Source organism: Caretta caretta, chromosome 2 (genome assembly GCF_965140235.1).
Source record: "Caretta caretta isolate rCarCar2 chromosome 2, rCarCar1.hap1, whole genome shotgun sequence".
NCBI lineage: Eukaryota > Metazoa > Chordata > Testudines > Cheloniidae > Caretta > Caretta caretta.
In genome coordinates, this window is record NC_134207.1 from 268,425,366 (window position 1) to 268,446,475 (window position 21,110).

A 21,110-nucleotide genomic window follows, 5' to 3' on the forward strand; every position below is an offset into this window, starting at 1 on the left:
AGTGGGGGTATCCATGTCTCAGCAGCTGCTTTTTGAGGGAGGCGGGCTGAGCTTCCTGCACCCCAGAGAGAGGGGGTGGAAAGAATTTTTCTGATCCATCACATGGGTCTGCAACCTGTGAGTGGGTTTAGGAAATACCCTGGCCAGGCAGGGCTGCACCAAAGTTGGTATTTAGCAGGTGTTTCCCAGGCATCAATTGGCTCAAGAAGGTTCGGATATTCAGCTTCTTCCTTTTATTGCCAGGTTGAAGCCACTGAGGGTATGTCTACACAGCAGTTAGATGCCCGTGGCAGCTGGCTTAGGCTAATTGCGGTGTAGACATTCAAGCTTGGGCTGGAGTCTGGCCTCTACGACCCTGAGAGGTGAATGTCTACACACAGCAATTAAACAGCCCCTTAGCCGAGTCAGCTGGCACGAGCCAGTAGTGGGTGTCTAATTGCAGCACAGACATTCCCAGTTTCACCCATGGAGTGAGAGAGACCTGTATGTTCTCATACCATGGGCTGTAATAATCCAGCTTGGATCCCTCTAGAGCAGTGGTTCTCAACCAGGGGTCTGCATACCGCTGGGGGGATGCAGAGGTCTTCCAGGGGGTATGTCAACTCATCTAGAGATTTGCATAGTTTTACAATAGGCTACATAAAAAACACTAGTGAAGTCAGTACAAACTAAAATTTCATACAGACAATGACTTGTTTATACCGCTCTGTATACTATACACTGAAATGTAAGTATAATATTCCAATTTATTTATTTTATAAATGCTGTGACATTTTTATATCTGATTTTGTAAGCAAGTAGTTTTTAGGTGAGGTAAAACCTGGGGTACACAAGAAATATCAGACTCCTGAAAGGGGTATCATAGATACAGTAGTTTGGAAAGGTTGAGAGCCCCTGCTCTAGAGGATTTTCCTTTCCTTCAGGGCTATTTACTACGGGTTGCTGTGGTTTAAGCCTGCTATGTCTGTGCAAAGCTTTGTGTCTAGATCCATGCCTGCTGAGTGTAACATCTGTGCCAACAAAGCTAGCTTGTCTCTGATGGAACCAGTGCAACAGTCTGCACCACTTTAGGTCCACACTTTGGAGAGACAGGCATCGCTTCAAGCTGAAATGGTGAAGCTAAGTGTTGCCAGAATCAATGCAACAGTTCAGTGTGTCCACATCACTCACCAGTGTTAGCTGTGCCGTTGTGTGCAGGACATTCATGCTGCCCCCCGCCATTTCTGTACCACTGCACTGTGCTACCTATCCCATACATGTTTAGCACAACCCCCAGAGTGGGAGGAGGGGTTGGTGTGGGAAGCACTTGATGTGGTGGAGCAAGTGCCCACCTCAGTCAGGAAGGGGTTAATAAGCACCTGTAGGCACAATCAGTTCCCACACTGGCACATATGTGAAACCTGCTCCCTCAAAGAGAGACACCAAGCCCTGTAAGGGTGACACTCAGAGGGAAGGAGAGCCAGGGCCCGGAGCTCCCTGAATCCACAGAACCAGCTGACTAGGAAGGCTGCTGAAGGTCCTCTGCTGCCCAAGTCCTCTGGATAAATTGTTCTAGTTTCTTAGAGCCGAGGATGCTCAGCCTGGGCCTCTCAGACTGACCAGGGGTTAAAGAAACCCAGCTTTGACTCAGAGACTCTGACTTGTTTGCCTTGCAAGACAAATTAGAGGATTCGGTCAAAAGAAATCTGATGAGGTTCAACAAGGACAAGTGCAGAGTCCTGCACTGATGATGGAAGAATCCCATGCACTGTTACAGGCTGGGGACCGACGGGCTAAGCAGCAGTTCTGCAGAAAAGGACCTGGGGATTACAGTGGACGAGAAGCTGGATATGAGTCAGCAGTGTGCCCTTGTTGCCAAGAAGACCAATGGCATATTGGGCTGCATTAGTAGGAGCATTGCCTGCAGATCGAGGGAAGTGATTATTCCCCTCTATTTGGCACTGATGAGGCCAACCTGGAGTATTGCATCCAGTTTTGGTCCCCCCACTACAGAAGGGATGTGGACAACTTGGAGAGAGTCCAGTGGAGGGCAACAAAAATTATTAGGGGGCTGGGGCACATGACTTATGAGGAGAGGCTGAGGGAGTTGGGCTTATTTAGCCGGCAGAAGAGAAGAGTGAGGGGGGATTTGATAGCAGCCTTCAACTACCTGAAAGGGGGTTCCAAAGAGGATGGAGCTAGGCTGTTCTCAGTGGTGGCAGATGACAGAACAAGGAGCAATGGTCTCAAGTTGCAGTGGGGGAGGTCTAGGTTGGATATTAGGAAACACTATTTCACTAGGAGGGTGGTGAAGCACTGGAATGGGTTACCTAGGGAGGTGGTGGAATCTCCATCCGTAGAGGTTTTTAAGGCCTGGCGTGACAAAGCCCTGGCTGGGATGATTTAGTTGGTGTTGGTCCTGCTTTGAGTAGGGGATTGGACGAGATGACCTCCTGAGGTCTCTTCCAAGCCTAATCTTCTATGATCCACACTGCATTGGGGTTGCAGGACTGTTCTACTTTGCCCTTTTTGTTGAACTACTGCAGGGGGAGGGCAGAACTACTCCCCTGATACTTGTATCTGGAAACACACAGCTCCTCTTCTGATCAACTCTGTAGCAACTGCAGCACCCAAAGGAAGGCAGTGGGAACAAAGGGAGGTGCCTAGACAAATTGGAGGATTGGGCCAAAAGAAATCTGATGAGGTTCAATAAGGATAAGTGCAGGGTCCTGCACTTAGGACGGAAGAACCCAATGCACCGCTACAGACTAGGGACCGAATGGCTAGGCAGCAGTTCTGCGGAAAAGGACCTAGGGGTGACAGTGGATGAGAAGCTGGATATGAGTCAGCAGTGTGCCCTTGTTGCCAAGAAGGCCAATGGCATTTTGGGATGTATAAGTAGGGGCATAGCGAGCAGATCGAGGGACGTGATCGTTCCCCTCTATTCGACATTGGTGAGGCCTCATCTGGAGTACTGTGTCCAGTTTTGGGCCCCACACTACAAGAAGGATGTGGATAAATTGGAGAGAGTCCAGCGAAGGGCAACAAAAATGATTAGGGGTCTGGAACACATGAGTTATGAGGAGAGGCTGAGGGAGCTGGGAATGTTTAGTCTGCAGAAGAGAAGAATGAGGGGGGATTTGATAGCTGCTTTCAACTACCTGAGAGGTGGTTCCAGAGAGGATGGTTCTAGACTATTCTCAGTGGTAGAAGAGGACAGGACAAGGAGTAATGGTCTCAAGTTGCAGTGGGGGAGTTTTAGGTTGGATATTAGGAAAAACTTTTTCACTAGGAGGGTGGTGAAACACTGGAATGCGTTACCTAGGGAGGTGGTAGAATCTCCTTCCTTAGAAGTTTTTAAGGTCAGGCTTGACAAAGCCCTGGCTGGGATGATTTAATTGGGGATTGTTCCTGCTTTGGGCAGGGGGTTGGACTGGATGACCTCCTGAGGTCCCTTCCAACCCTGATATTCTATGATTCTATGCCCCTACCCACTCCCCAAAGGGGGCACTCTAGAGGTAAATCCTGTGACACCTGCCACGCTGTGTGTGGCCGGAAGGCTATTCTTGGATTTTGTATTGAGCGTCCTGGAACGCCCTGGGAACTGCTGCCGTTTCCTATATTCATCTCAACATGGAGGAGAGATGGGGTTCATTCCGTCAGAAATTCTAATTTGATTGATTGAAATCTTGCTGAATTGGAGGCCAGGACTGGAGACTGTGGCGAGCAGAATTCCAGTGGAGTTCATGCATTGGGGATGAGGATATTGCTGATATCCTAGAATCCATCCTGGAACTGCAGGCCCTGTCCCAGAAAAGGGGAAGTGAGGACTCAGGCTGCTGACCCAGATGTTTTGTTCTATCCCACTGGAGGGACCTGCTGTCTAAGTCTTGTCACTGAGATGAATGCCACTTTGGGTTCAGGACCCCACCTAGTGCTAGTTTCTTTTAGTTCCCAACTGTGGTGGGAACCTGGCATGAGGACTGTGGCTGCAGAGCTTCTGAATGGGCAATGAGACTGACTGTCGGTCATCTCTAGGGGGAGCTTGTCATGACTGTGGGACTCCAAGTGAAGTTATAGATTAAAGGGTTATGGATTCTGACGTACTGTGTAGCTGCCCAGAGCCAGTCATTCTGGGCGGTACTCAGAGACCTAGCTTGGCTGGGCAGTGGACAATGCTCTGCAGATCTAAACTGCCCATTTGGCACTCCCATAATACAGTGAGAGGCACTATAGGAAAAACCTAGTGTTGCTGAGCAACATTGGGTATTGCTTAAAAGGACAGGACTAGGGAGTAGGGCAGCTAACTGAGGGGTGTATTTCTGAGCTGCTGGGTGCTCCTGGGCCGGTTTCTGTGCCTCTTCCTCTCCCTGTCTTGGATTGTGAAGCCCTGGGGACAGAGACCATCTCTCACACGGTGACTGTACCGCGCCCAGGTCCCAGTCTCTCTTGGGGCTTCCAGGGGTGCTGCCCGAACTACTACGCGAAGGTGGGTGAGGTCTTATCTTTTCTCTGGTGGGAAAAGAAACTAGCCACTGTCAGAAGACGGGATACCGGGCCGGATGGACCTTTGGTGTGACCCAATATGGCCCTTCTTATGTCCTTTCAAGCTCCACGGCCCTTCCACGGGGCTGGGGATCCTCCGTCTCAGCCAAGCGAAAGAGTCAAGGGTCTACACAGCCCGCCGGCCCTGGGGGCAAGGGGCTTTCCAAGGCAGGCCCAGCTCAGCTGGCTGCGGTGTTAACCAGAAGTGAGGACAGGGGTGGCGGATCTTACTGCAGGGGCAGGCCCCTGGGCCCCCTGTTCCGGGTCAGCCCTCAGGGTTACCAGCCTCACCCGGGTTAATGGGTGCGAGGAAGAAGGGAGCCAGGCTTGTTGCCGGGCAGATGGTGGGGGGTGGGGGAAGGCTGCAGGGTGCTCACCTGGCCAAGGGCGTTGGAGCCTTGTGATTGGGTGAACCCTGGGGGATGGAGGGCTGCCTAAGCCAATCGGAGGGGGGGAGGAGAGGAGGCCAGCTGTGCCAGAGGGGAGCGCGAGACCCCCCCCCCGCATGAGGGGAAGGCAGCGGCGGGCCGATTCCCCCCTCCCCTGCCCGAGGGGGGCACTCGCCACCCCCGTGACTGTCTCTCTCCCCTGCCCGAGGGGGGCACGGCCCATCCCCAGACTCTCTCCCCGCCTGAGAAGGGCATGGGCGGTTCCCACCGCCGCCTATGCTGGAGGAGAAGGCAGGTGACCCCCCCCCCCCAGCCTGCCTTCCCCCGCTGCCATGATGGAGGGGGATGCAGGCAGCCCCCCTCCTGCAATTGCCTTCCCCCCGCCCGAGGGGAGCGTGGGCGACCCCCCCCAACTGCCTCCCCCTCCCGTCTGCCGAAGGGGGTGGGGATGCCCCTCCCGCTGTGTGCCGGGGGGGGGGCACAGGCGATGCCCCGGAGGAGACGCACGGGTGACTCCCAGGACCTCTCCCCTGCCCGTTGCCGATTTTGCCCCGACGGGGGTTTGCTGAGCTACTCTGGGGGACAGCACCTGGTCGCTGACGCCCCCTGCGCCCACCGGAGTCAGGCCGATGGCGGCCGCAGAGAGCGGGGCGCCCCGCCATCGGCCCCTCCTCACCGCCTCGGGCCTGCGCTGCCTCCGCCAGGTCCGTGGGCCCCCGCAAGTTGCAGAGCCCGGGGGTGCGGAGGGACCGGGCCTGGGGAGCCCAGCGTGGGGGGGGGGGGGGAGGGTGTCCCTGTCCCACCCGCTGCTAGCCCACCTGCCGCGGGTCAGCGCGGGGCAACGGGGCAGCGATCGCTGCTCCGCCCGTACCGGGTCGGGGGCGAGGGGGGTGTAGGAGGGATCAGACAGTCCCGGAGTGAGCCCCGAAGCCCCCTAGGGAGGTCCCGCCGGGTTCCCGACTCCCCGAGGCAGCTCGTGGCCGCCCTGGGGGAGACAGCGCCTGGCACAGCCCCTTGGCCGAAGCAGCACGTTGTGAATGGAGGCTGAGCTCCGCCCGCGATCCCCTGACTCCGGGAGCCGGGGCTCGCAGCGACCCCCCCACACCCCCCCCAGCCGGGCTGCGGGGGAAGGGGCGGGGCTCGGCCGCCGCCTGCCCCGCGGGGGGCCCCTGCGCTGGGCGGACGCCGGGAGGCGATTCCCCGCCCGGCCGGGGCCGTGCGCCCCACCCGCCGCCAGGGGCCGCTGCCGGCCCCGCTGCCCGGCCCGCTCCGCCCCGCACGCAGCTCGCGGACCCTGCCAGCGAGGCCGCGGCTCCCGGCTGCGCTCGCTCTGCTCCGCCCGGCAGCGGGGCCGGCCCGTGGCGAGGAGGCGCCGGGACTCTGCCCAGCCCGCAGCGGCAGCGGAGCTCGGGCTCGGCCGGGCCGGGCCGGGCCCCGTTGGGATCCAGCCGCGCGGCTCGTCCCCTGAGCGGGGCGGCGGGCGAGTCTCGTCGTGACTCCCCCGGGTCCCTGCGGAGCAGCCGCCCCCAGCCCGGCCCGCCGGCGGCAGAGCTCCGCGGGCCCCGAGCGCCGCCCCCGGCGGGCGGGCGGGGAAACGCTCATGTCCGCCCCCGGGCCGCGGTGAGGGGCGAGCTCCGGCGGCGCCTGGGCCGGGAACAAAGGGCCATGGCCGAGCGGGCCGCTGCCCAGGTAAGGGCCTGGCGGGGGGCCCCCGAGCGGGGCGGGAAATCGCCTGGCGGGGGGAGCCTGGACAGGGGGCCCTCGCGAGCTTCTCCGGCCCCGCGGGGAGCGCGGCGCTGCCCGCTGGCTCCTGGGCCGGGCACGGCCCGGGCTGGACGCTGAAGGGGGAGGAGGGTCCTGATCCCCCGGGCGGGAGGCGGGAGCAACCGTGATCTAGCTGGTGTTTCCCGGACACGGGGGGCAGCTCCGCTCCTGCGGGGCCCTTTGCGGCTGGTCCGGGGAGCAGGGAGCGGGGCTTTGCTTTGCTTTGCTCGCCCCGCTGCAGGGGACCGACCTCCCAGCCGGGCCCGCCCTGCCAGCAGCCAGCGCTCCCGCCTGGCTAGGACCGCAGGGTCGGGCTTCTGCTGCGGGGCTGGAGGAGAGCGCTTCCTACCCGTTTGTTGTTGAACCATAACTCAGGGTATTGTGTTGCGCACACACACACAGTAGCATCGCAGCCGCCTTCCAGAGGTGGCAGAAATGAGCTTTATGGGACCTTGTGACTATTGGAGAGTCCCTCTCTCTAAGGGGAAAATGTTTATGCTTAGTGATGATGGTTAATAATACATTCTCTTTTATTTCACAACACTTTAGGTGTTGAGCTTTTTTTTTTTGTTTTTGTTTCTCTCATAGTCTGGCCTGGAGGGTTGAAATCCTAAAGTGTCTGTTGACTTGAAGCATAACTCCACAACCCCATTTCTGTGACTTATTTTTCACATTATAACAGATCTTAGGGGCTCTGTTTTGTTAGTAATGGCGGCTTTGTTTCTCTAGTTTAATTACTTGGATTTTATTATTCTTTGTATAGCTACTTTAATCCCCCAGAGTTCAAAAGCTTTTCATAAAAACTAGACATATCTACGGAGATCCCTAAACAGAGAGACCTCTAGGTGGAACTTCTTTACCAGTATGTGCAAAACGTGTACACGAAGTCGAGGACAGGATATCAAAAATGACTGTATTAAACTAATTCTGTGGGTGAAATCTACAAAGGAGGAAAGTCCAGAATTCTCTTATTCATACCATGACTCTTACGGAAAGTATTAAGGAACGTTAAATGACTATAAAGAGTCAGGTCTCTTTTTTTCTCTCTCATCTGAAGGTATGTCTACGTTGCACACCACTGGCCATGGCTTGTAGGGTGTGTGTAGCTGCACGGTGCAGTGAAAGGTAGGCTGCAACCACCCTGCAGTATGTAGCTACACCCAGCAGTGAAAGGCTTTAGCAGCGGGGAAAGGCTTCTGCAGTGAGGAGCTGCTGGAACCTTTCCTCTTGCCTCTTCCCTGCCAGAGCCTTTCTCTGCGGCTGGAATCTTTCACTGTAGCGGGGAAAAACTCCGGCAGTTCCCTGCTGCCAGAGCCTTTCCCCACTGTCTTCCCCCTGCCAGAGCCTTTCGTCACTGCAGAGATCTGCTGGAGCCTTTCCCCACTGTCTTCCCTCCTCCAGAGCCTTTCCTTGCGGTGGGGAACACTCCAGCAGCAAGGAGACAGTGGGACACTACACTGCTAAATAATAGCGGTATATACAAGGAGGGCACAGCTTGGGCTTGTGGAGAGCTGTGTAGGGTACAGCCATGTTTTTACTCGCCTAAGCAGTGCCTCACCATCTGCACTGCTGTTTTTACCTGTGCTGGGGGGCAGGTATTGTATGTACTCTGTGCACTGCCATAGGGAGGGTGCAGTGTAGACATACCTTGAAAGATGGCACCTCAGTAGCACAGTGCCTCTTGAATTTCTGATGAATCTTTGCTTAGACATCAGTACAGAACCAAATCGCCAAAACCATTTCCAGCGGCAGCCAGGGTCTCCCTTGCAGGTTTTCCTCCTGAGAACTGACAAGAGACATCCCTTATTTTGTGTATTCCAGTGAGAATGTAACCTAAGGATGGTATAGGAGTGAGCTTCTTAATGGCTTCAAATCCATACTGTGACTCTCAACAATCTAAATACTACTAGTCTGGCACACATCGGGGAAAGGGACTACAGACATATAAGAGAGTGAAGTTCATTTCCCCTTTTCTAATCAATTAAAAGATTGAAAAATAACTCTTCCTTTAACTGAAGTCTGTGGGTCCCTTAGATATGAGCTGTAACTGGACATGTGCACTGACTGCTTATTGAAACCCATGGGAATGTCCCCATAAGACTTAAGATCCAGTAGCAGGTATTGCTAAGAGCAGGAGACTCTTGCCCTGTTTCGCTCTGTAGCCAACCATGTGACCACGACTCCATGTCTAATGTCTGTCTTTGCAAACAGGGTCCAGAACTGGATGCAGTGACACAGTGCCCATCTCCTTTACTGCCTCCCCTTGTCCCGGAACGAACTTCTGAAAGAGAAACTCAGACTGCAGAGATTTCCCTGACTGTTGTGGCAGCAATTCAAGCCGTAGAGAGGAAGGTGGATTCTCATGCCACACGGTTGTTGGATCTGGAGGGGAGAACTGGGATGGCTGAGAAGAAATTAATAGACTGTGAGAAAACAGCAGTGGAACTTGGCAACCAGTTGGAGAGTAAATGTGCTGCGCTGGGAACTCTGATCCAGGAGTATGGGCTGCTGCAGAGGAGGCTGGAGAACATGGAGAACCTGCTGAAGAACAGGAACTTCTGGATCCTGAGGCTCCCCCCAGGCACTAATGGAGAAGTCCCCAAGGTAACAATAGCTCAGCTAGTGCTGGCAGGGAAGACTAAATGTTCAAACCAGTCTCTAGAGCTTTGCATGCAAGCTCAAGCCTGCAGTTTGGGTGCAGAATTAGAGGCACGATTTACAAGTGCCTTCTGCAGACTAGAGAACAGTAGAGCATATACTATGGCTTGAGTCAGGCGTGCAGGAGAGCTGGGAAGAAGTGAGCCCTGGTGAGAGTTAATTGAACTAGGAGCTCAAAGCAATTCAGAAATAAAACTGCCCCTTAATATTTTCATGCCTCTTTTCCCTCTCTGGAGCTGTTTGTGGGAAGTGGATCAGAGGAGAATGTCCCTGTTATGAACAAAAATATTAACATAAGAACAGCCAAACTGGGTCAGACCAGTGGTCCATCTAGCCCAGTATCCTGTCTTCTGACTGTGGCCAGTGCCAGGAACTTCAGAGGGAATGAACAGAACAGGGCAATCAAGTGATCCATCCCGTCATCCACTCCCAGCTTCTGGCAAACAGAATAGCCATTGATGGACCTATCCTCCATGAATTTATCTAATTCTTTTTTGAATCTTGTTCTAGTCTTGACCTTCACGACATCCCCTGGCAAAGAGTTTTGCAGGTTGACTGTACGTTGTGTGAAGAAGTACTTCCTTTTGTTTGTTTTAAACGTCCTGCCTATTAATTTCATTGAGTGACCCCTAGTTCTTGTATTATGGGAAGGAGTAAATAACATTTCCTTATTCATTTTTTCCACACCAGTCAAGATTTTATAGACCTCTATTATATCCCCTCTTAGTCATCTCTTTTCCAAGGTCTAAGAAATCTCCCCTCATATGGAAGCTGTTCTATACCCCAGTCATTTTTGTTGCCCTTTTCTGTGCCTTTTCCAATTCCAATATATTTTTTTTTGAGATGGGGTGACCAGAAGTGCATGGAGTATTCAAGATGTGTGTACACCTTGGATTTATATAGAGGCATTAGGATATTTTCTGTCTTATCTATCAGAGGGTAGCCGTGTTAGTCTGTATCCACAAAAACAATGGGGAGTCAGGTGGCACCTTAAAGACTAACAGATTTATTTGGGCATAAGCTTTCATGGGTAAAAAACCCACTTCTTCAGGTGAGGCATCTGAAGAAGTGGGTTTTTTACACACGAAAGCTTATGCCCAAATAAATCTGTTAGTCTTTAAGGTGCCACCAAACTCCTCCGTGTTTTTGTCTTATGTATCTCTTCCTAATGATTCCCAACATTCTGTTAGCTTTTTTGACTGCCGCTGTACATTGAATGGATGTTTCCAGAGACCTGTCCACTGACTCCAGGATATATTTCTTGAGTGGTCACAGCTAATCTAGACCCCCATCATTTTGTATGTATAGGTGGGATTATGTTTTCCAATGCTCATTACTTTGCAGTCTGCTTTACTATCTTGAGTAATTTTGTATCATCTGCCAGTTGGGCTATCTCACTGTTCACCCCTTTTCCCAGATCATTTATGAATGTGTAGATCAGCACTGGTCCCAGTACAGGCCCCTGGGGGACACCACTATTGACCGCTCTCCATTCTGAAAATTGACCATTTATTCCTACTCTTTGTCTCCTGTCTTTTTAAACCAGTTACTGATCCATGAGAGGACTGTCCCTCTTATCCCATGACTGCTTGCTTTACTTAAGATTCTTTGTTGAGGGACCTTGTCAAAGGCTTTCTGAAAGTATATTGTATCCAGTGGATCTCGTCCACTTGTTTGTTTGACTCCCTCAAAGAATTCTGATAGATTGGTGAGGCATGATTTCCCTTTTCAAAAGCTGTGTTGACTCTTCCAAAACAAAACATGTTCATCTATGTTTGATAATTCTGTTCTGTACTATAGTTTCAATCAATTTGCCTGGTACTGAAGTTAGGTTTGCTGGCCTGTAATTGCTGGGATCACCTCTGGAGCCTTTTTTGAAAATTGGTGTCACATTAGCTATTGTCCAGTCATCTGGTGCAGAAGCTGATTTAAGTGATAGGTTACATACCACAGTTAGTAGTTCTGCAATTTCACATTTGAGTTCCTTCAGAACTCTTGGGTGAGTAGCATCGGGTCCTGATGACTTATTACTGTTTAATTTATCAATTTGTTCCCTAAGCTTCCTCAGATTTGTCATTTAAAAAGAATGGCTCAGGTGTGGGAATCTCTCTCACATCCTGTGCACTGAAGACTGATATAAATAATTTGTTTAGTTTCTCTGCAATGGCCTTATCTTTGACTGCTCCGTTAACACCTTGATTGTCCAGTGATCCCACTGATTGTTTAGCCAGCTTCCTGCTTCTGATGTACTAAATATTTTTTTGTTGTAGGGATTTTTTTAAAGTAGGGATTTCTCAGATCCAGTTAATTAGGATTTGGGGGTAATGGTTCATAGCTGGCAGTCTTCTTCCAGTAGCCAGACTTCTTCTTAGTGTATACACAACGTGCCTCAGGTGGCACATGACCAGGATTCATCATTGTATTTGGTCCACTGGCTGGATCATTAGCTTCCACGGCCAAGGCCGGGTACTGATGGGCAGTGTGACGTGAACGCTGATCCATGCCAGACTGATTCCCTGATATTACAAGTTGCTATTAGTGAGGCAACCAAGCAACAGAAGAGAGCAGGTAAGGGGTGTCTGAGGCTAGGAAAGGGTGGCAGGAAGCAACAGGTAGGTGTTCTCTGGTGCCAGGCAAAAGGGCATAGCTGGGACTCAGGAGAAAGGGGACAGGCTTGATGTACTTAAAAATTGGTACTAGGTGAACAGTGCAACCAAAGAAAAATAAAAGTTCCTTTAATGTTCATTCATATTTGCATTGACAGCTTTTGTACTTCACAGATATTTTAGCAAGTATGTTTACTGGTGGAAATGTCATTGAAAATGGTATTTTTTTAAAATAAACGTTGTTGCATATTCACAAAGACTATCAAATTTATAAGTGTCAGTACTTGACTGCAAACTTCATTCTGAATCATAGTCATCCAATCGGAACTGAAACAAAGGGCTGTGTGTCCAATCCAAACTGCTCTGTTCAAATACTCATAACAAAGTCCTTGCAAATTAGCTACAGCTTGGAATTATTTGCAGAAATAATTAGTTGGCAAATAACCGCAAAAACTGCAATCTGTTTGATGATTTTATCAGGTGGAATTCACCATATGAATGAATTATTATGAAATATTTGCCTAGCTCTGCAGAAAAGAGCTGCCTTTGTGTGTATCTGAAAACTGTAAACATTTCTGAATCAGATTTATATAATAACTAGTGACAGTCCAAAACTGTGAACCTCAGGTCTGGAACAGAATTTCTCCAGAGTTCTGGAGCAATTAAACATGGGGGTTTGAGGTCATCTCCTTCACAGAAATGAGGATCAACCATGATGCCTGATTCTGATCTCATTTAATAATTTGACGCACATTATAACTTGAGTAATTTCAGTGGCCTTGGTCCCGGTTTATATTGATGTGAGATCAGAATCAGATCTTTGGGGTTTGGATAAATTCTGATTTGGATTTGAAGCCGACAGTGTTCAGAGCCAGGGTTTCAATTGAGATACATTATATTGTGGAAATAGGAATCTGAGAATTGTTTCCAGATACACATGAGAATAGATTTGTGTTGTGGATTCTTCACCTCACTGAATTAGCTTTGACATCTGAGTGGGATGGAGAGAGGATTTATTCCCCTTTCACTGAAGTTAAGGAATCAGATGCCAAGATATAAGTGTTACAGAAGGTGCTAAGTGTGTAACATTTGTGATTCCAGGTGCCTGTGACATTTGATGACGTCTCAGTCTATTTCAATGAGAAGGAGTGGGAGAAACTAGATGAATGGCAGAAGGAACTGTACAAGAATGTGATGAAGGGCAATTATGAATCTTTGGTCTCCTTAGGTAAAGATCAGTTTTCACCTGTTATAAACGAACTTCAGAGATTTTACAGGCTGGTGGGTCAGCACATAGCATCCTCAGTGCCTTTATGATTGAAGGTCAGCTCTGTTTTAAAAATAGACTTAAAAATACTCCTCCTTCCATTGTTTTCTAGCTTTTGGTAGTGACTGGACATGTGTGTGTTCATCCCTTATAAATAAGGCTATGATTTTTTTCATGGAGATCATGGTAGTTACAGAATCCGTGACTTCCAACGACCTCCGTGACTTTAGCTCCGGGGGGGGAAGGGGTGTGTGTGTGCGGAGCACCGAGTGGCCCTAACCCCTGGAGCTCTGAGTGGGTGGCGAGGGGGGCCCCCGGAGCTCCGAGCACCCCCTGGAGCGCCGAATAGGACCCCACAGCTGCCTAACCATTGCCCGACAGTGTGGGGACCCTGCAGCTGAGCTTCCCATTTTGTCATGGATATTTTTAGTAAAAGTCACAGGCTTCTGTGAATTTTTCTTTATTGCCCATGACCTGTCTGTGACTTTTACCGAAAATATCCATAACAAAATCTTAGTCTTTCTTATAAACACTGTTAGGCGATCCTCACGTCAGGGCTGAGACATGCTGGCAGAGCAGCAAGGGAAAAGCCTGCATTGTTTGCTTATGCTGCCCCTATTTTCTGGATAAACACGGGACACGGGTCTCCAAAACTCTTAATCCAGTGCCTTTAAGGAATGCGGAGTTCACTTTAAAATGGTGCTTTGTATATAAAACCTGCTGTGGACGTATAGACACGTGCATTAATAATTAGAGACTGACGTTCAGCACTAACCTAGTGCTGTTCCCATTTAAGTTGGGCCACTGCTGAACTCCTCTGAAATGTCCCCCCCCCAAAATCTCCTTTGCTAAAGGGTGGTGGCTGGTCATCGCTTCTGGATTATGGTGCTGGGGGAGAAGTGACTTTTATGAAAAATGGCGAGGAACGGTTCCTGTACGCAGATGCTTTTCAGATCATTATGATAAAGAACAAGTGCCCTAAAGAGACACTGTCCAGCTGATTTCAGAGTCTGAGTTAAATGTTATTTCAGGTCTTATGTAGGAAAGGTAAGGGGAAATGTTGTTAAAGCTTATGGCACAATAATCTCTTTCTCACTGAATAGACTCTGCAATTTCCAAACCTGGTGTTTTGTCACATATCGAACAAGGAGTAGAGTCACGGGTCAGAGGGCAGCAGGACTCAGATGAGGAGAGAGAAATCCTTACTGACCCCAGTGCAGGTGAGTAGCAGATTAACGCAATACTGAGTAAATGTATTAATTGTAGCATCTGAAAGTAAAATAATGATATGGTGCAATGCACATCTGGGGGCACTGATTCTGGGCAGAATGCAGGGTTCTGCCATAGATGGAGTAGAGAGAGAGAAAAAAGGCAGGAGTGTTCCCTGGCTGGGTTGCTACAGTGAGGGAAGAACACAGAGACAGTAAGGGGAGAGGGAAAGCACAGTTGGGGTTAAAGACAATCTTAGGTTCAAGGGAGCAAGGTTTGGACATGTAATTACTCAGTATCCAGATATAGGTCAGCCTGCAAAACAGTGACCCTCCAGGCTGTGGAGAGTCCTGGGAACAGGGCACTGTAAGTGGTGGAATGACTCAGCAGGGAAACCAGTACAGCTGCAGTCAGCAAGGTATCTTCCTTGCAGGGTTAGTGCTTATAACAAGGAAAGAGAATCAGCTAATATAAGCAGGGAAATGGAAATGCTGGGGGTTCAGCCCAATCTTTCCAAAGGCCCCCCCTTCTCCCCTGCCTCCCAAGCAGCCGCTCTTATAGCCCTTCTTTCTATCTATCTGCCTCTCCTCACTGTAGCATCTAAGCACCTCACAGTCACTGATGGATTTGTCTTCAGAGTATCCCTTTGAGGTAAGGTGTGCTAGTCCATGTTTTATAGATCAAGAGTCTGAGGCACAGGATAGATTAAGTGACTTGTCCAGGTTAACACAGGCAGTCTGGCTGACGGAGACGTTGACCCCAAGTATCCTGAGTCCCAGTCCAGGGTCCTATCCATTAACCGATCCTTCCTAGCACGCCTCTCTGAGTGCACCTTTCCAGACTGAGGGGAAGCTAAGATGGAGTGAACACCCTGTTCACTGGGGACCAGGTGGTGTCTCTGCACCTTATCCCGTTAGGAGAGGTGAGGATTAGGGCAACCAGAATGAGCAACTGGAGGATCAGAGAGCGAAGGTGGAATGAGCTCACTGCGTGGCCAAGAGGCTGGATATAGAGCTGCATAGAAAGGTGATGGAGGGCTGGGGTGAGATGGTCTTGGGAGAAAGAGTTTATACTGGCTACCGGATTCTGGACCCCCTGAAGCTTGCAGCCTTGGGATTTAGGAAGATCATTAACCCCGGGAATGTTTGAGATGACTGAGGCACTACTAAAGACTTCTGCAGCAGTGGTTTGAGGTCAGGGCAAATCACCTTCTGCAGGAAAACGCAAAAATGGCAAATCAGCCCTAAAACTGTGGTGTCTGCCATGCCACAGCTCTTTCCGTGATGTGACTGCACTGTGAATCAGAAAAGGGTTATTGCTAAGGGTTTCTTATATCCCAACTCAGTGGGACAAATCTCATCTGGGTTCTCTCTTTATTGCAGCAGGTATAAGGGTTGTGATCAAAACAGAGGAGATTCATCCTGAGGACTGCCCTGAAAACCTGGAGCTGCACAGAATGTTGGAACGATCAGAAGGAAGTTTCCCGAATCCAGACCAGGAAGCAACCCATGGTAGTCCGTATGGCTCAGTAACACCTCCGAGAAACCCCTCAGGGAACTGTCTGGACGAGTCCACCGAATATAAAACAGACTTCAGTGAAATCAGAAGAGTCATTGTTCAGCAGGGTAACTGCACAGGTGAGAGGCTATATGTGCTGAATGTGAGAAAAGCTTTAGGCCAAGGAGAAGCCTTGTATTACATCAGAGGAGCAGAGCAAAAGCAGGACGGTATGAATGTACAGAGTGAGGAAAAGCTCCAGGGTACAGCAGTGACGTACAGTGCAGCAGAGAATCCATATGGGAGGGAAGCCCAGAGTCTGCCTGGGGGGAGGAGAGAACCTTTTAAGCAAAAGAACAGTCTTAAATCCCACCAGAAACCCATGCAGGAGGAAAACCTGTGGAAGTAGTGACCATGAGAGCAGCGGAAGTCACACATGAAGTCAGGGGACTCCAGAGTAAGACACACCAGACACATATAGTAAATGTCAGAAACGTCTCTCTGAAGACCAGTCCTACTGCACAGCAGAGACTTCATTCATTAGGCTGTAGCAGGTGACTAGCATGTTCCTGGTAGGGTGAAGGCTTCAGCCACATTTTGTGTCCTATTAGACATCAGAGACTCGAGAGTGAGACACCTTGCCAATGCATTGAGTATGAGAGGAACTCTATTATAGTGCAAAATCTTGTAAAATGCCAGTGAGCCCACACTACAGATACTCACTACATGGAATGGAGGAAAGCATTAGCCAACCATATGCGCGTCTCCATCACCAGCTACTCTGCTCAGAAACTGGATCAAAACACTGAAGAAACTAAGTGCTTCAGAGATAAACTCGGCTATCCCCAAACAATGCTTTTCCTGAGGATTTACCACATCCTAGCAGCTCCCTCTGGGTAGAAGAAAACTGCTGTATAAATACTATGAGCTAAAATAGGATTAAGGTAGAATTGGAAGTGTGTTCGGATGACTGTTATGTAGGAACTAGAGTTAAATCTTGTAACCTGTCAAAGGTCTTATTCCTAGAAGGCAAGGAATTGGGTATAAAGTTATTGGTGAGCTCTGCTAGGGGAGAGCAGACACCCGGACTATCTACCGGACCTATATGTATACCTTGGATGTTCTGTGCCATGTAGCGTGACTGGGAACTAATCAAATACCACGTCCAGTGGAAAGCAGAGGCTACCTCATACTTACGCAGAGGGGCCTGATCACCATGCCAAGTTTTCTAGGGAGACCCAGAGTGATGATTAACTGGGTCCTGTGATTAGTGCAAATATTTTCTATTCTGCTAAGTCTGTCTTGCTAATGTGGCCAAAAAGGAAAAGCCAGCTTCGTCATAGTTCTATGTGGTCAGAGTGATTTCATCCCGTTTTGCCTAACACATCCTTTTCCTACAAGTGGGGAATGCAGAGGGAGAATCCTAAAACAAACCTAAAATGGATCAAATTGTTTTAGCCAAATTGACGTTACTGGAGTGCTCTATCTCATCCAGGACTTTACCATCCAAAGTAAAACTTGGATGAAAGTGCCCCCACGTGCCTTGTAGCTCAGTATTATGTGCTGCTTTATGGTATTTTGTGTTGCCAAGATCTCTCTGGCTTTTGTGAAGATCAGTAAACAACCCTCTCCACACACACACACCCTTTTTTTTTTCGTTAAGAAACCTTTTCTTGTTTCTCTCAGTAGCTGGCAGCGAACTATTTATCTGGGTTATATGTGCATTCCTCTGTTTTCTTACCTATCCCCTACCGACACAAAGTGAATTGGAACAATTTTTGACCCTACTTTTAGTTAGCTTATTTCATAGATATGTTTAGCTCCATCCTAGGTGATCCTTGATGCACGTGATGACAATTTGCTGCTGTGGTGGTGTAGAGCTGTCCTGTAGGAACTGAGCCGTGTCTCACTGACAAACCCTGACTCTCTAAAGTGTAAAAGCTAATAATAGCTTTGTTTATATACAAATGGCAAGACCGAGCCAGACTCCTGCTGCAGGACTTAAGGCTGGCAAACAAGCACTCTTCTCAGGTTGGGGTCTGCACAGTGTCATTGAGGATGCTTCTGATCTTGCTGAGAATGATCTATACTCAGCCAATATTTTATTAACAAGGGGATACCACAAAATGGTGTCCCTAAACTGTATGCCAGGCCACATTTGTTTCAGGGCGAAGTGGGTGAGGGGATTGCTGAATAGATTACCATATATACTCGTTCGTAAGCCAAATATTTTTGGTAAAAAAGTGACGCATCAAAGAGGGGGGGTCGGCTTATAAACGGGTTTTCAGCAAAATTTGATGATTTTAAACTCTATGAAATCATTAAATTGACTATCTAATACATTGTCGTTTTATTTACCTGGAGCATCTGCAGGCATGGAGCCCCTCAGTTCCCTTTGGCCGCGGTTTGCCGTTCCCAGCCAATGGGAGCTGCGGGAAGTGGCGCCATTGAGAGCTGAGGGGCTCCGTGCCTGCGAACGCTCCAGCTTAAACAAAACATCCCGACCCGCCAGCGGTTTACCCTGATGGGCCAGGAGCCAAAGTTTGCCAACCCCTGAAATGTAGGGTCGGCTTATGAAAGGGTCATACAGTTCTTACCATTTTTACTTATCCATCCTGGGGTTGTCGGTTTATAAACGAACCGTCTTATGATCGAGTATATACAGTAAATTTGTTTTCCCATTTAAACAAATATACCTCCTCATACCCAAGTGGGGAACTAGATAAGTTCATGGAGGATAGGTCAATCAATGGCTATTAGACAGGATGGGCATGGATGGTGTCCCTAGCCTCTGTTTGCCAGAAGCTGGGAATGACCAACAAGGGATGGATCACTTGATGATTATCCGTTCTGTTCATTCCCTCTGGGGCACCTGGCATTGGCCACTGTTGGAAGACAGGATTCTGGGCTAGATGATTTAGTTGGGGATTGGCCCTGCTTTGAGCAGGGGGTTGGACTAGATGACCTCCGGAGGTCCCTTCCAACCCTGATATTCTATGATTCTATGGACCTTTGGTCTGACCCAGCATGTCACTTGCTCCTAAAAACTCTTCAGGCAGTTTCCGTTGTGTATCAAGAATGTCTTAATCATAAGAGGCTTCCTTTATCCTAAGCAGATGAAATTAATGATGTCTTGGTTCTCTCTTGAATTTTCCCAGATGACGGGATTGTGATCAAAACTGAGGAAGAGGATGATCCTGACACCCTGGAGCCATATACCATGTTCTCAGGCAGGGCAGAGCAGCAGATTTTCCAGAATCATGAGCAGGGGGCAACCTGTGAAGCTCAGTGCAGTTCCAAAATGCAACAGAGAAACCCAATCGGAAACAGGCCGGGGCAATCTACTCCCTGTGAAAGAGACTCCAGTGAAACGAAGACAGTCATCGTCCACCAGAGAAACCGCACCAGGGAAAGACCGTATATCTGTCCTGAGTGTGGGAAAAGCTTCATGCTGAAGATCAACTTTATAATCCACCAGAGGAACCATCTCAAAGAGGGGCCCTATGAATGTAACGAGTGCGACTTAAGCTTCAGGATCAAGCAGCAGTTTCTCCTGCACCAGCGTAGCCACACACGACGGGGAGTCGGCCCGGCCCGACGTGTGGAGAACTTCAGAGACAAGCACAGCCTCAAGCCAGAGCCGAGAACGCCGCCGGCAGGGAAACCCTATAAATGCACTGAGTGTGAGAGCAGCTTCAGCCACAAGTCGAGCCTCAGCAAACACCAGATCACGCACGTGGGGGAGCGGCCGTACACATGCAGTGAGTGCAGGAAGAGCTTCCGGCTGCAGATCAGCCTGATAATGCACCAGAGGGTCCACACGGGGAAGAGCGAGATGTCCTTCATATGCCCTCAGTGTGGGAAAAACTTTAGTCGTCCCTCCCATCTCCTCAGGCACCAGAGGACTCACACGGGGGAGCGGCCGTATAAATGCACCCAGTGCGAGAAAACCTTCAGTGAGAAGTCCAAGCTTACCAACCACTACCGTATCCACACGCGGGAGCGGCCGCATGCCTGCACTGAATGCGGCAAGGGCTTTATCCGCAAGCACCACCTTCTGGAGCACCAACGCATCCACACTGGGGAGCGCCCCTACCACTGCACTGAGTGCGGCAAGAACTTCACTCAGAAGCATCACCTGCTGGAGCACCAGCGGGCTCACACCGGCGAGAGGCCCTACCCCTGCACTGAGTGCACGAAGTGCTTCCGATACAAACAGTCCCTTAAGTACCACTTGAGGACGCACACAGGGGAGTAGGAGCCAATGGGAGCTGCCTCCAAGCTGGGCGTTTGAGTCCGGAGTCTGTGTGAAAGGAGGCAGTGGTGCAAGAGTGTGTAGGGACTGATAAGTTGATGTAAAACAAATGAAGCAAATAACATGCAGCAAAATTAAAAAGAACAGAAAAAGCTAATTTAGGGTAAATATTCATCATAATGTACAGGATATTTTGCTGAAGTAGGACTAACTGCTTTTTAAATCTGTTCCTTTTGATAATAAATGTGAAGTAACTTTTATTTGATACGCAAATTTAAGATTTCAGTTTTTTAAAATATATAATTTTACACTGTACATCGTACCTTTTAATCTGGAAAATCCCAAAGTGGTTTACATGCCTTATACAGGGATTGTGTCACCTGCTGCCGAGATGCAGCTGCCCCAGGGTGGAACGTGGCATCTCTTTAACAGTGCGCAGGAATAGTACATGCTCCAATCCCAGTCGCGATGATTAGTATATCCACACAGAAATTACAAAAGGAATTTTATATGGATTATTTAAATATAAAATGATAAAGGATGGCTTGCCCTAACAATGATTAATTATACAATACCGTGGAATCCCAGTCACATTAAAATGGTCATGCCACCTGGAAGCCAGCCAGCCAGCTACCTCTTTATCGTTCTGGGAAGATAGACAGTGTAAAGTGGAAATTTGTCTAGCTGACTGATGTAAAGACCCCTGCTCTTGTGATGAAAAAAATCTACTCAGTTATCCCGTCTGTCTCCCTGCCGACACATGATGTTCCCAAATGTGTTGGTCGTTCTTATTTCAAAGGACCCAAGTGGTAAAGTTTCCACTGCATCCCTTGTCCAAGTGTTCTCAGCTGCCCCATCTCAGCATTAGAAAGTTTGCAGATATACGTTAACTCTCTAATGGGCTTTATTAGAGCGTAAGTGGTCAGGGCCTTGGTGTTCTA

The 21,110-nt window shown here is 49.5% G+C and overlaps 1 protein-coding gene across 2 annotated transcripts; it reads left to right on the plus strand.

Moving 5' to 3' along the window:
• The first annotated feature begins 6,205 nt into the window (after positions 1-6,205).
• On the plus strand, positions 6,206-20,434 carry ZNF777 (zinc finger protein 777). Of its 2 annotated transcripts, none has more exons than XM_075124682.1 (6): positions 6,206-6,602; positions 8,889-9,281; positions 13,043-13,169; positions 14,312-14,428; positions 15,803-16,054; positions 19,073-20,434. In XM_075124682.1, the coding sequence occupies exons 1-6, from the start codon at positions 6,579-6,581 to the stop codon at positions 20,170-20,172; spliced, it is 2,013 nt and encodes a 670-aa protein (XP_074980783.1). In that variant the 5' UTR covers positions 6,206-6,578; the 3' UTR covers positions 20,173-20,434. The 2 variants fall into 2 exon arrangements, with proteins under 2 accessions (XP_074980783.1, XP_074980782.1); XM_075124681.1 differs by having other exon boundaries at positions 6,207-6,602; positions 15,800-16,054.
• Positions 20,435-21,110: the final 676 nt, after the last annotated feature.

Excerpts from the sequence above, each read along its gene's own strand:
- ZNF777 (XM_075124681.1), top strand. The coding sequence starts at position 6,579 with ATGGCCGAGCGGGCCGCTGCCCAG. Across the intron at positions 9,282-13,042 it reads CTAATGGAGAAGTCCCCAAG|GTGCCTGTGACATTTGATGA; the intron begins GTAACAATAGCT and ends TTGTGATTCCAG. Across the intron at positions 16,055-19,072 it reads TCAGCAGGGTAACTGCACAG|ATGACGGGATTGTGATCAAA; the intron begins GTGAGAGGCTAT and ends GAATTTTCCCAG.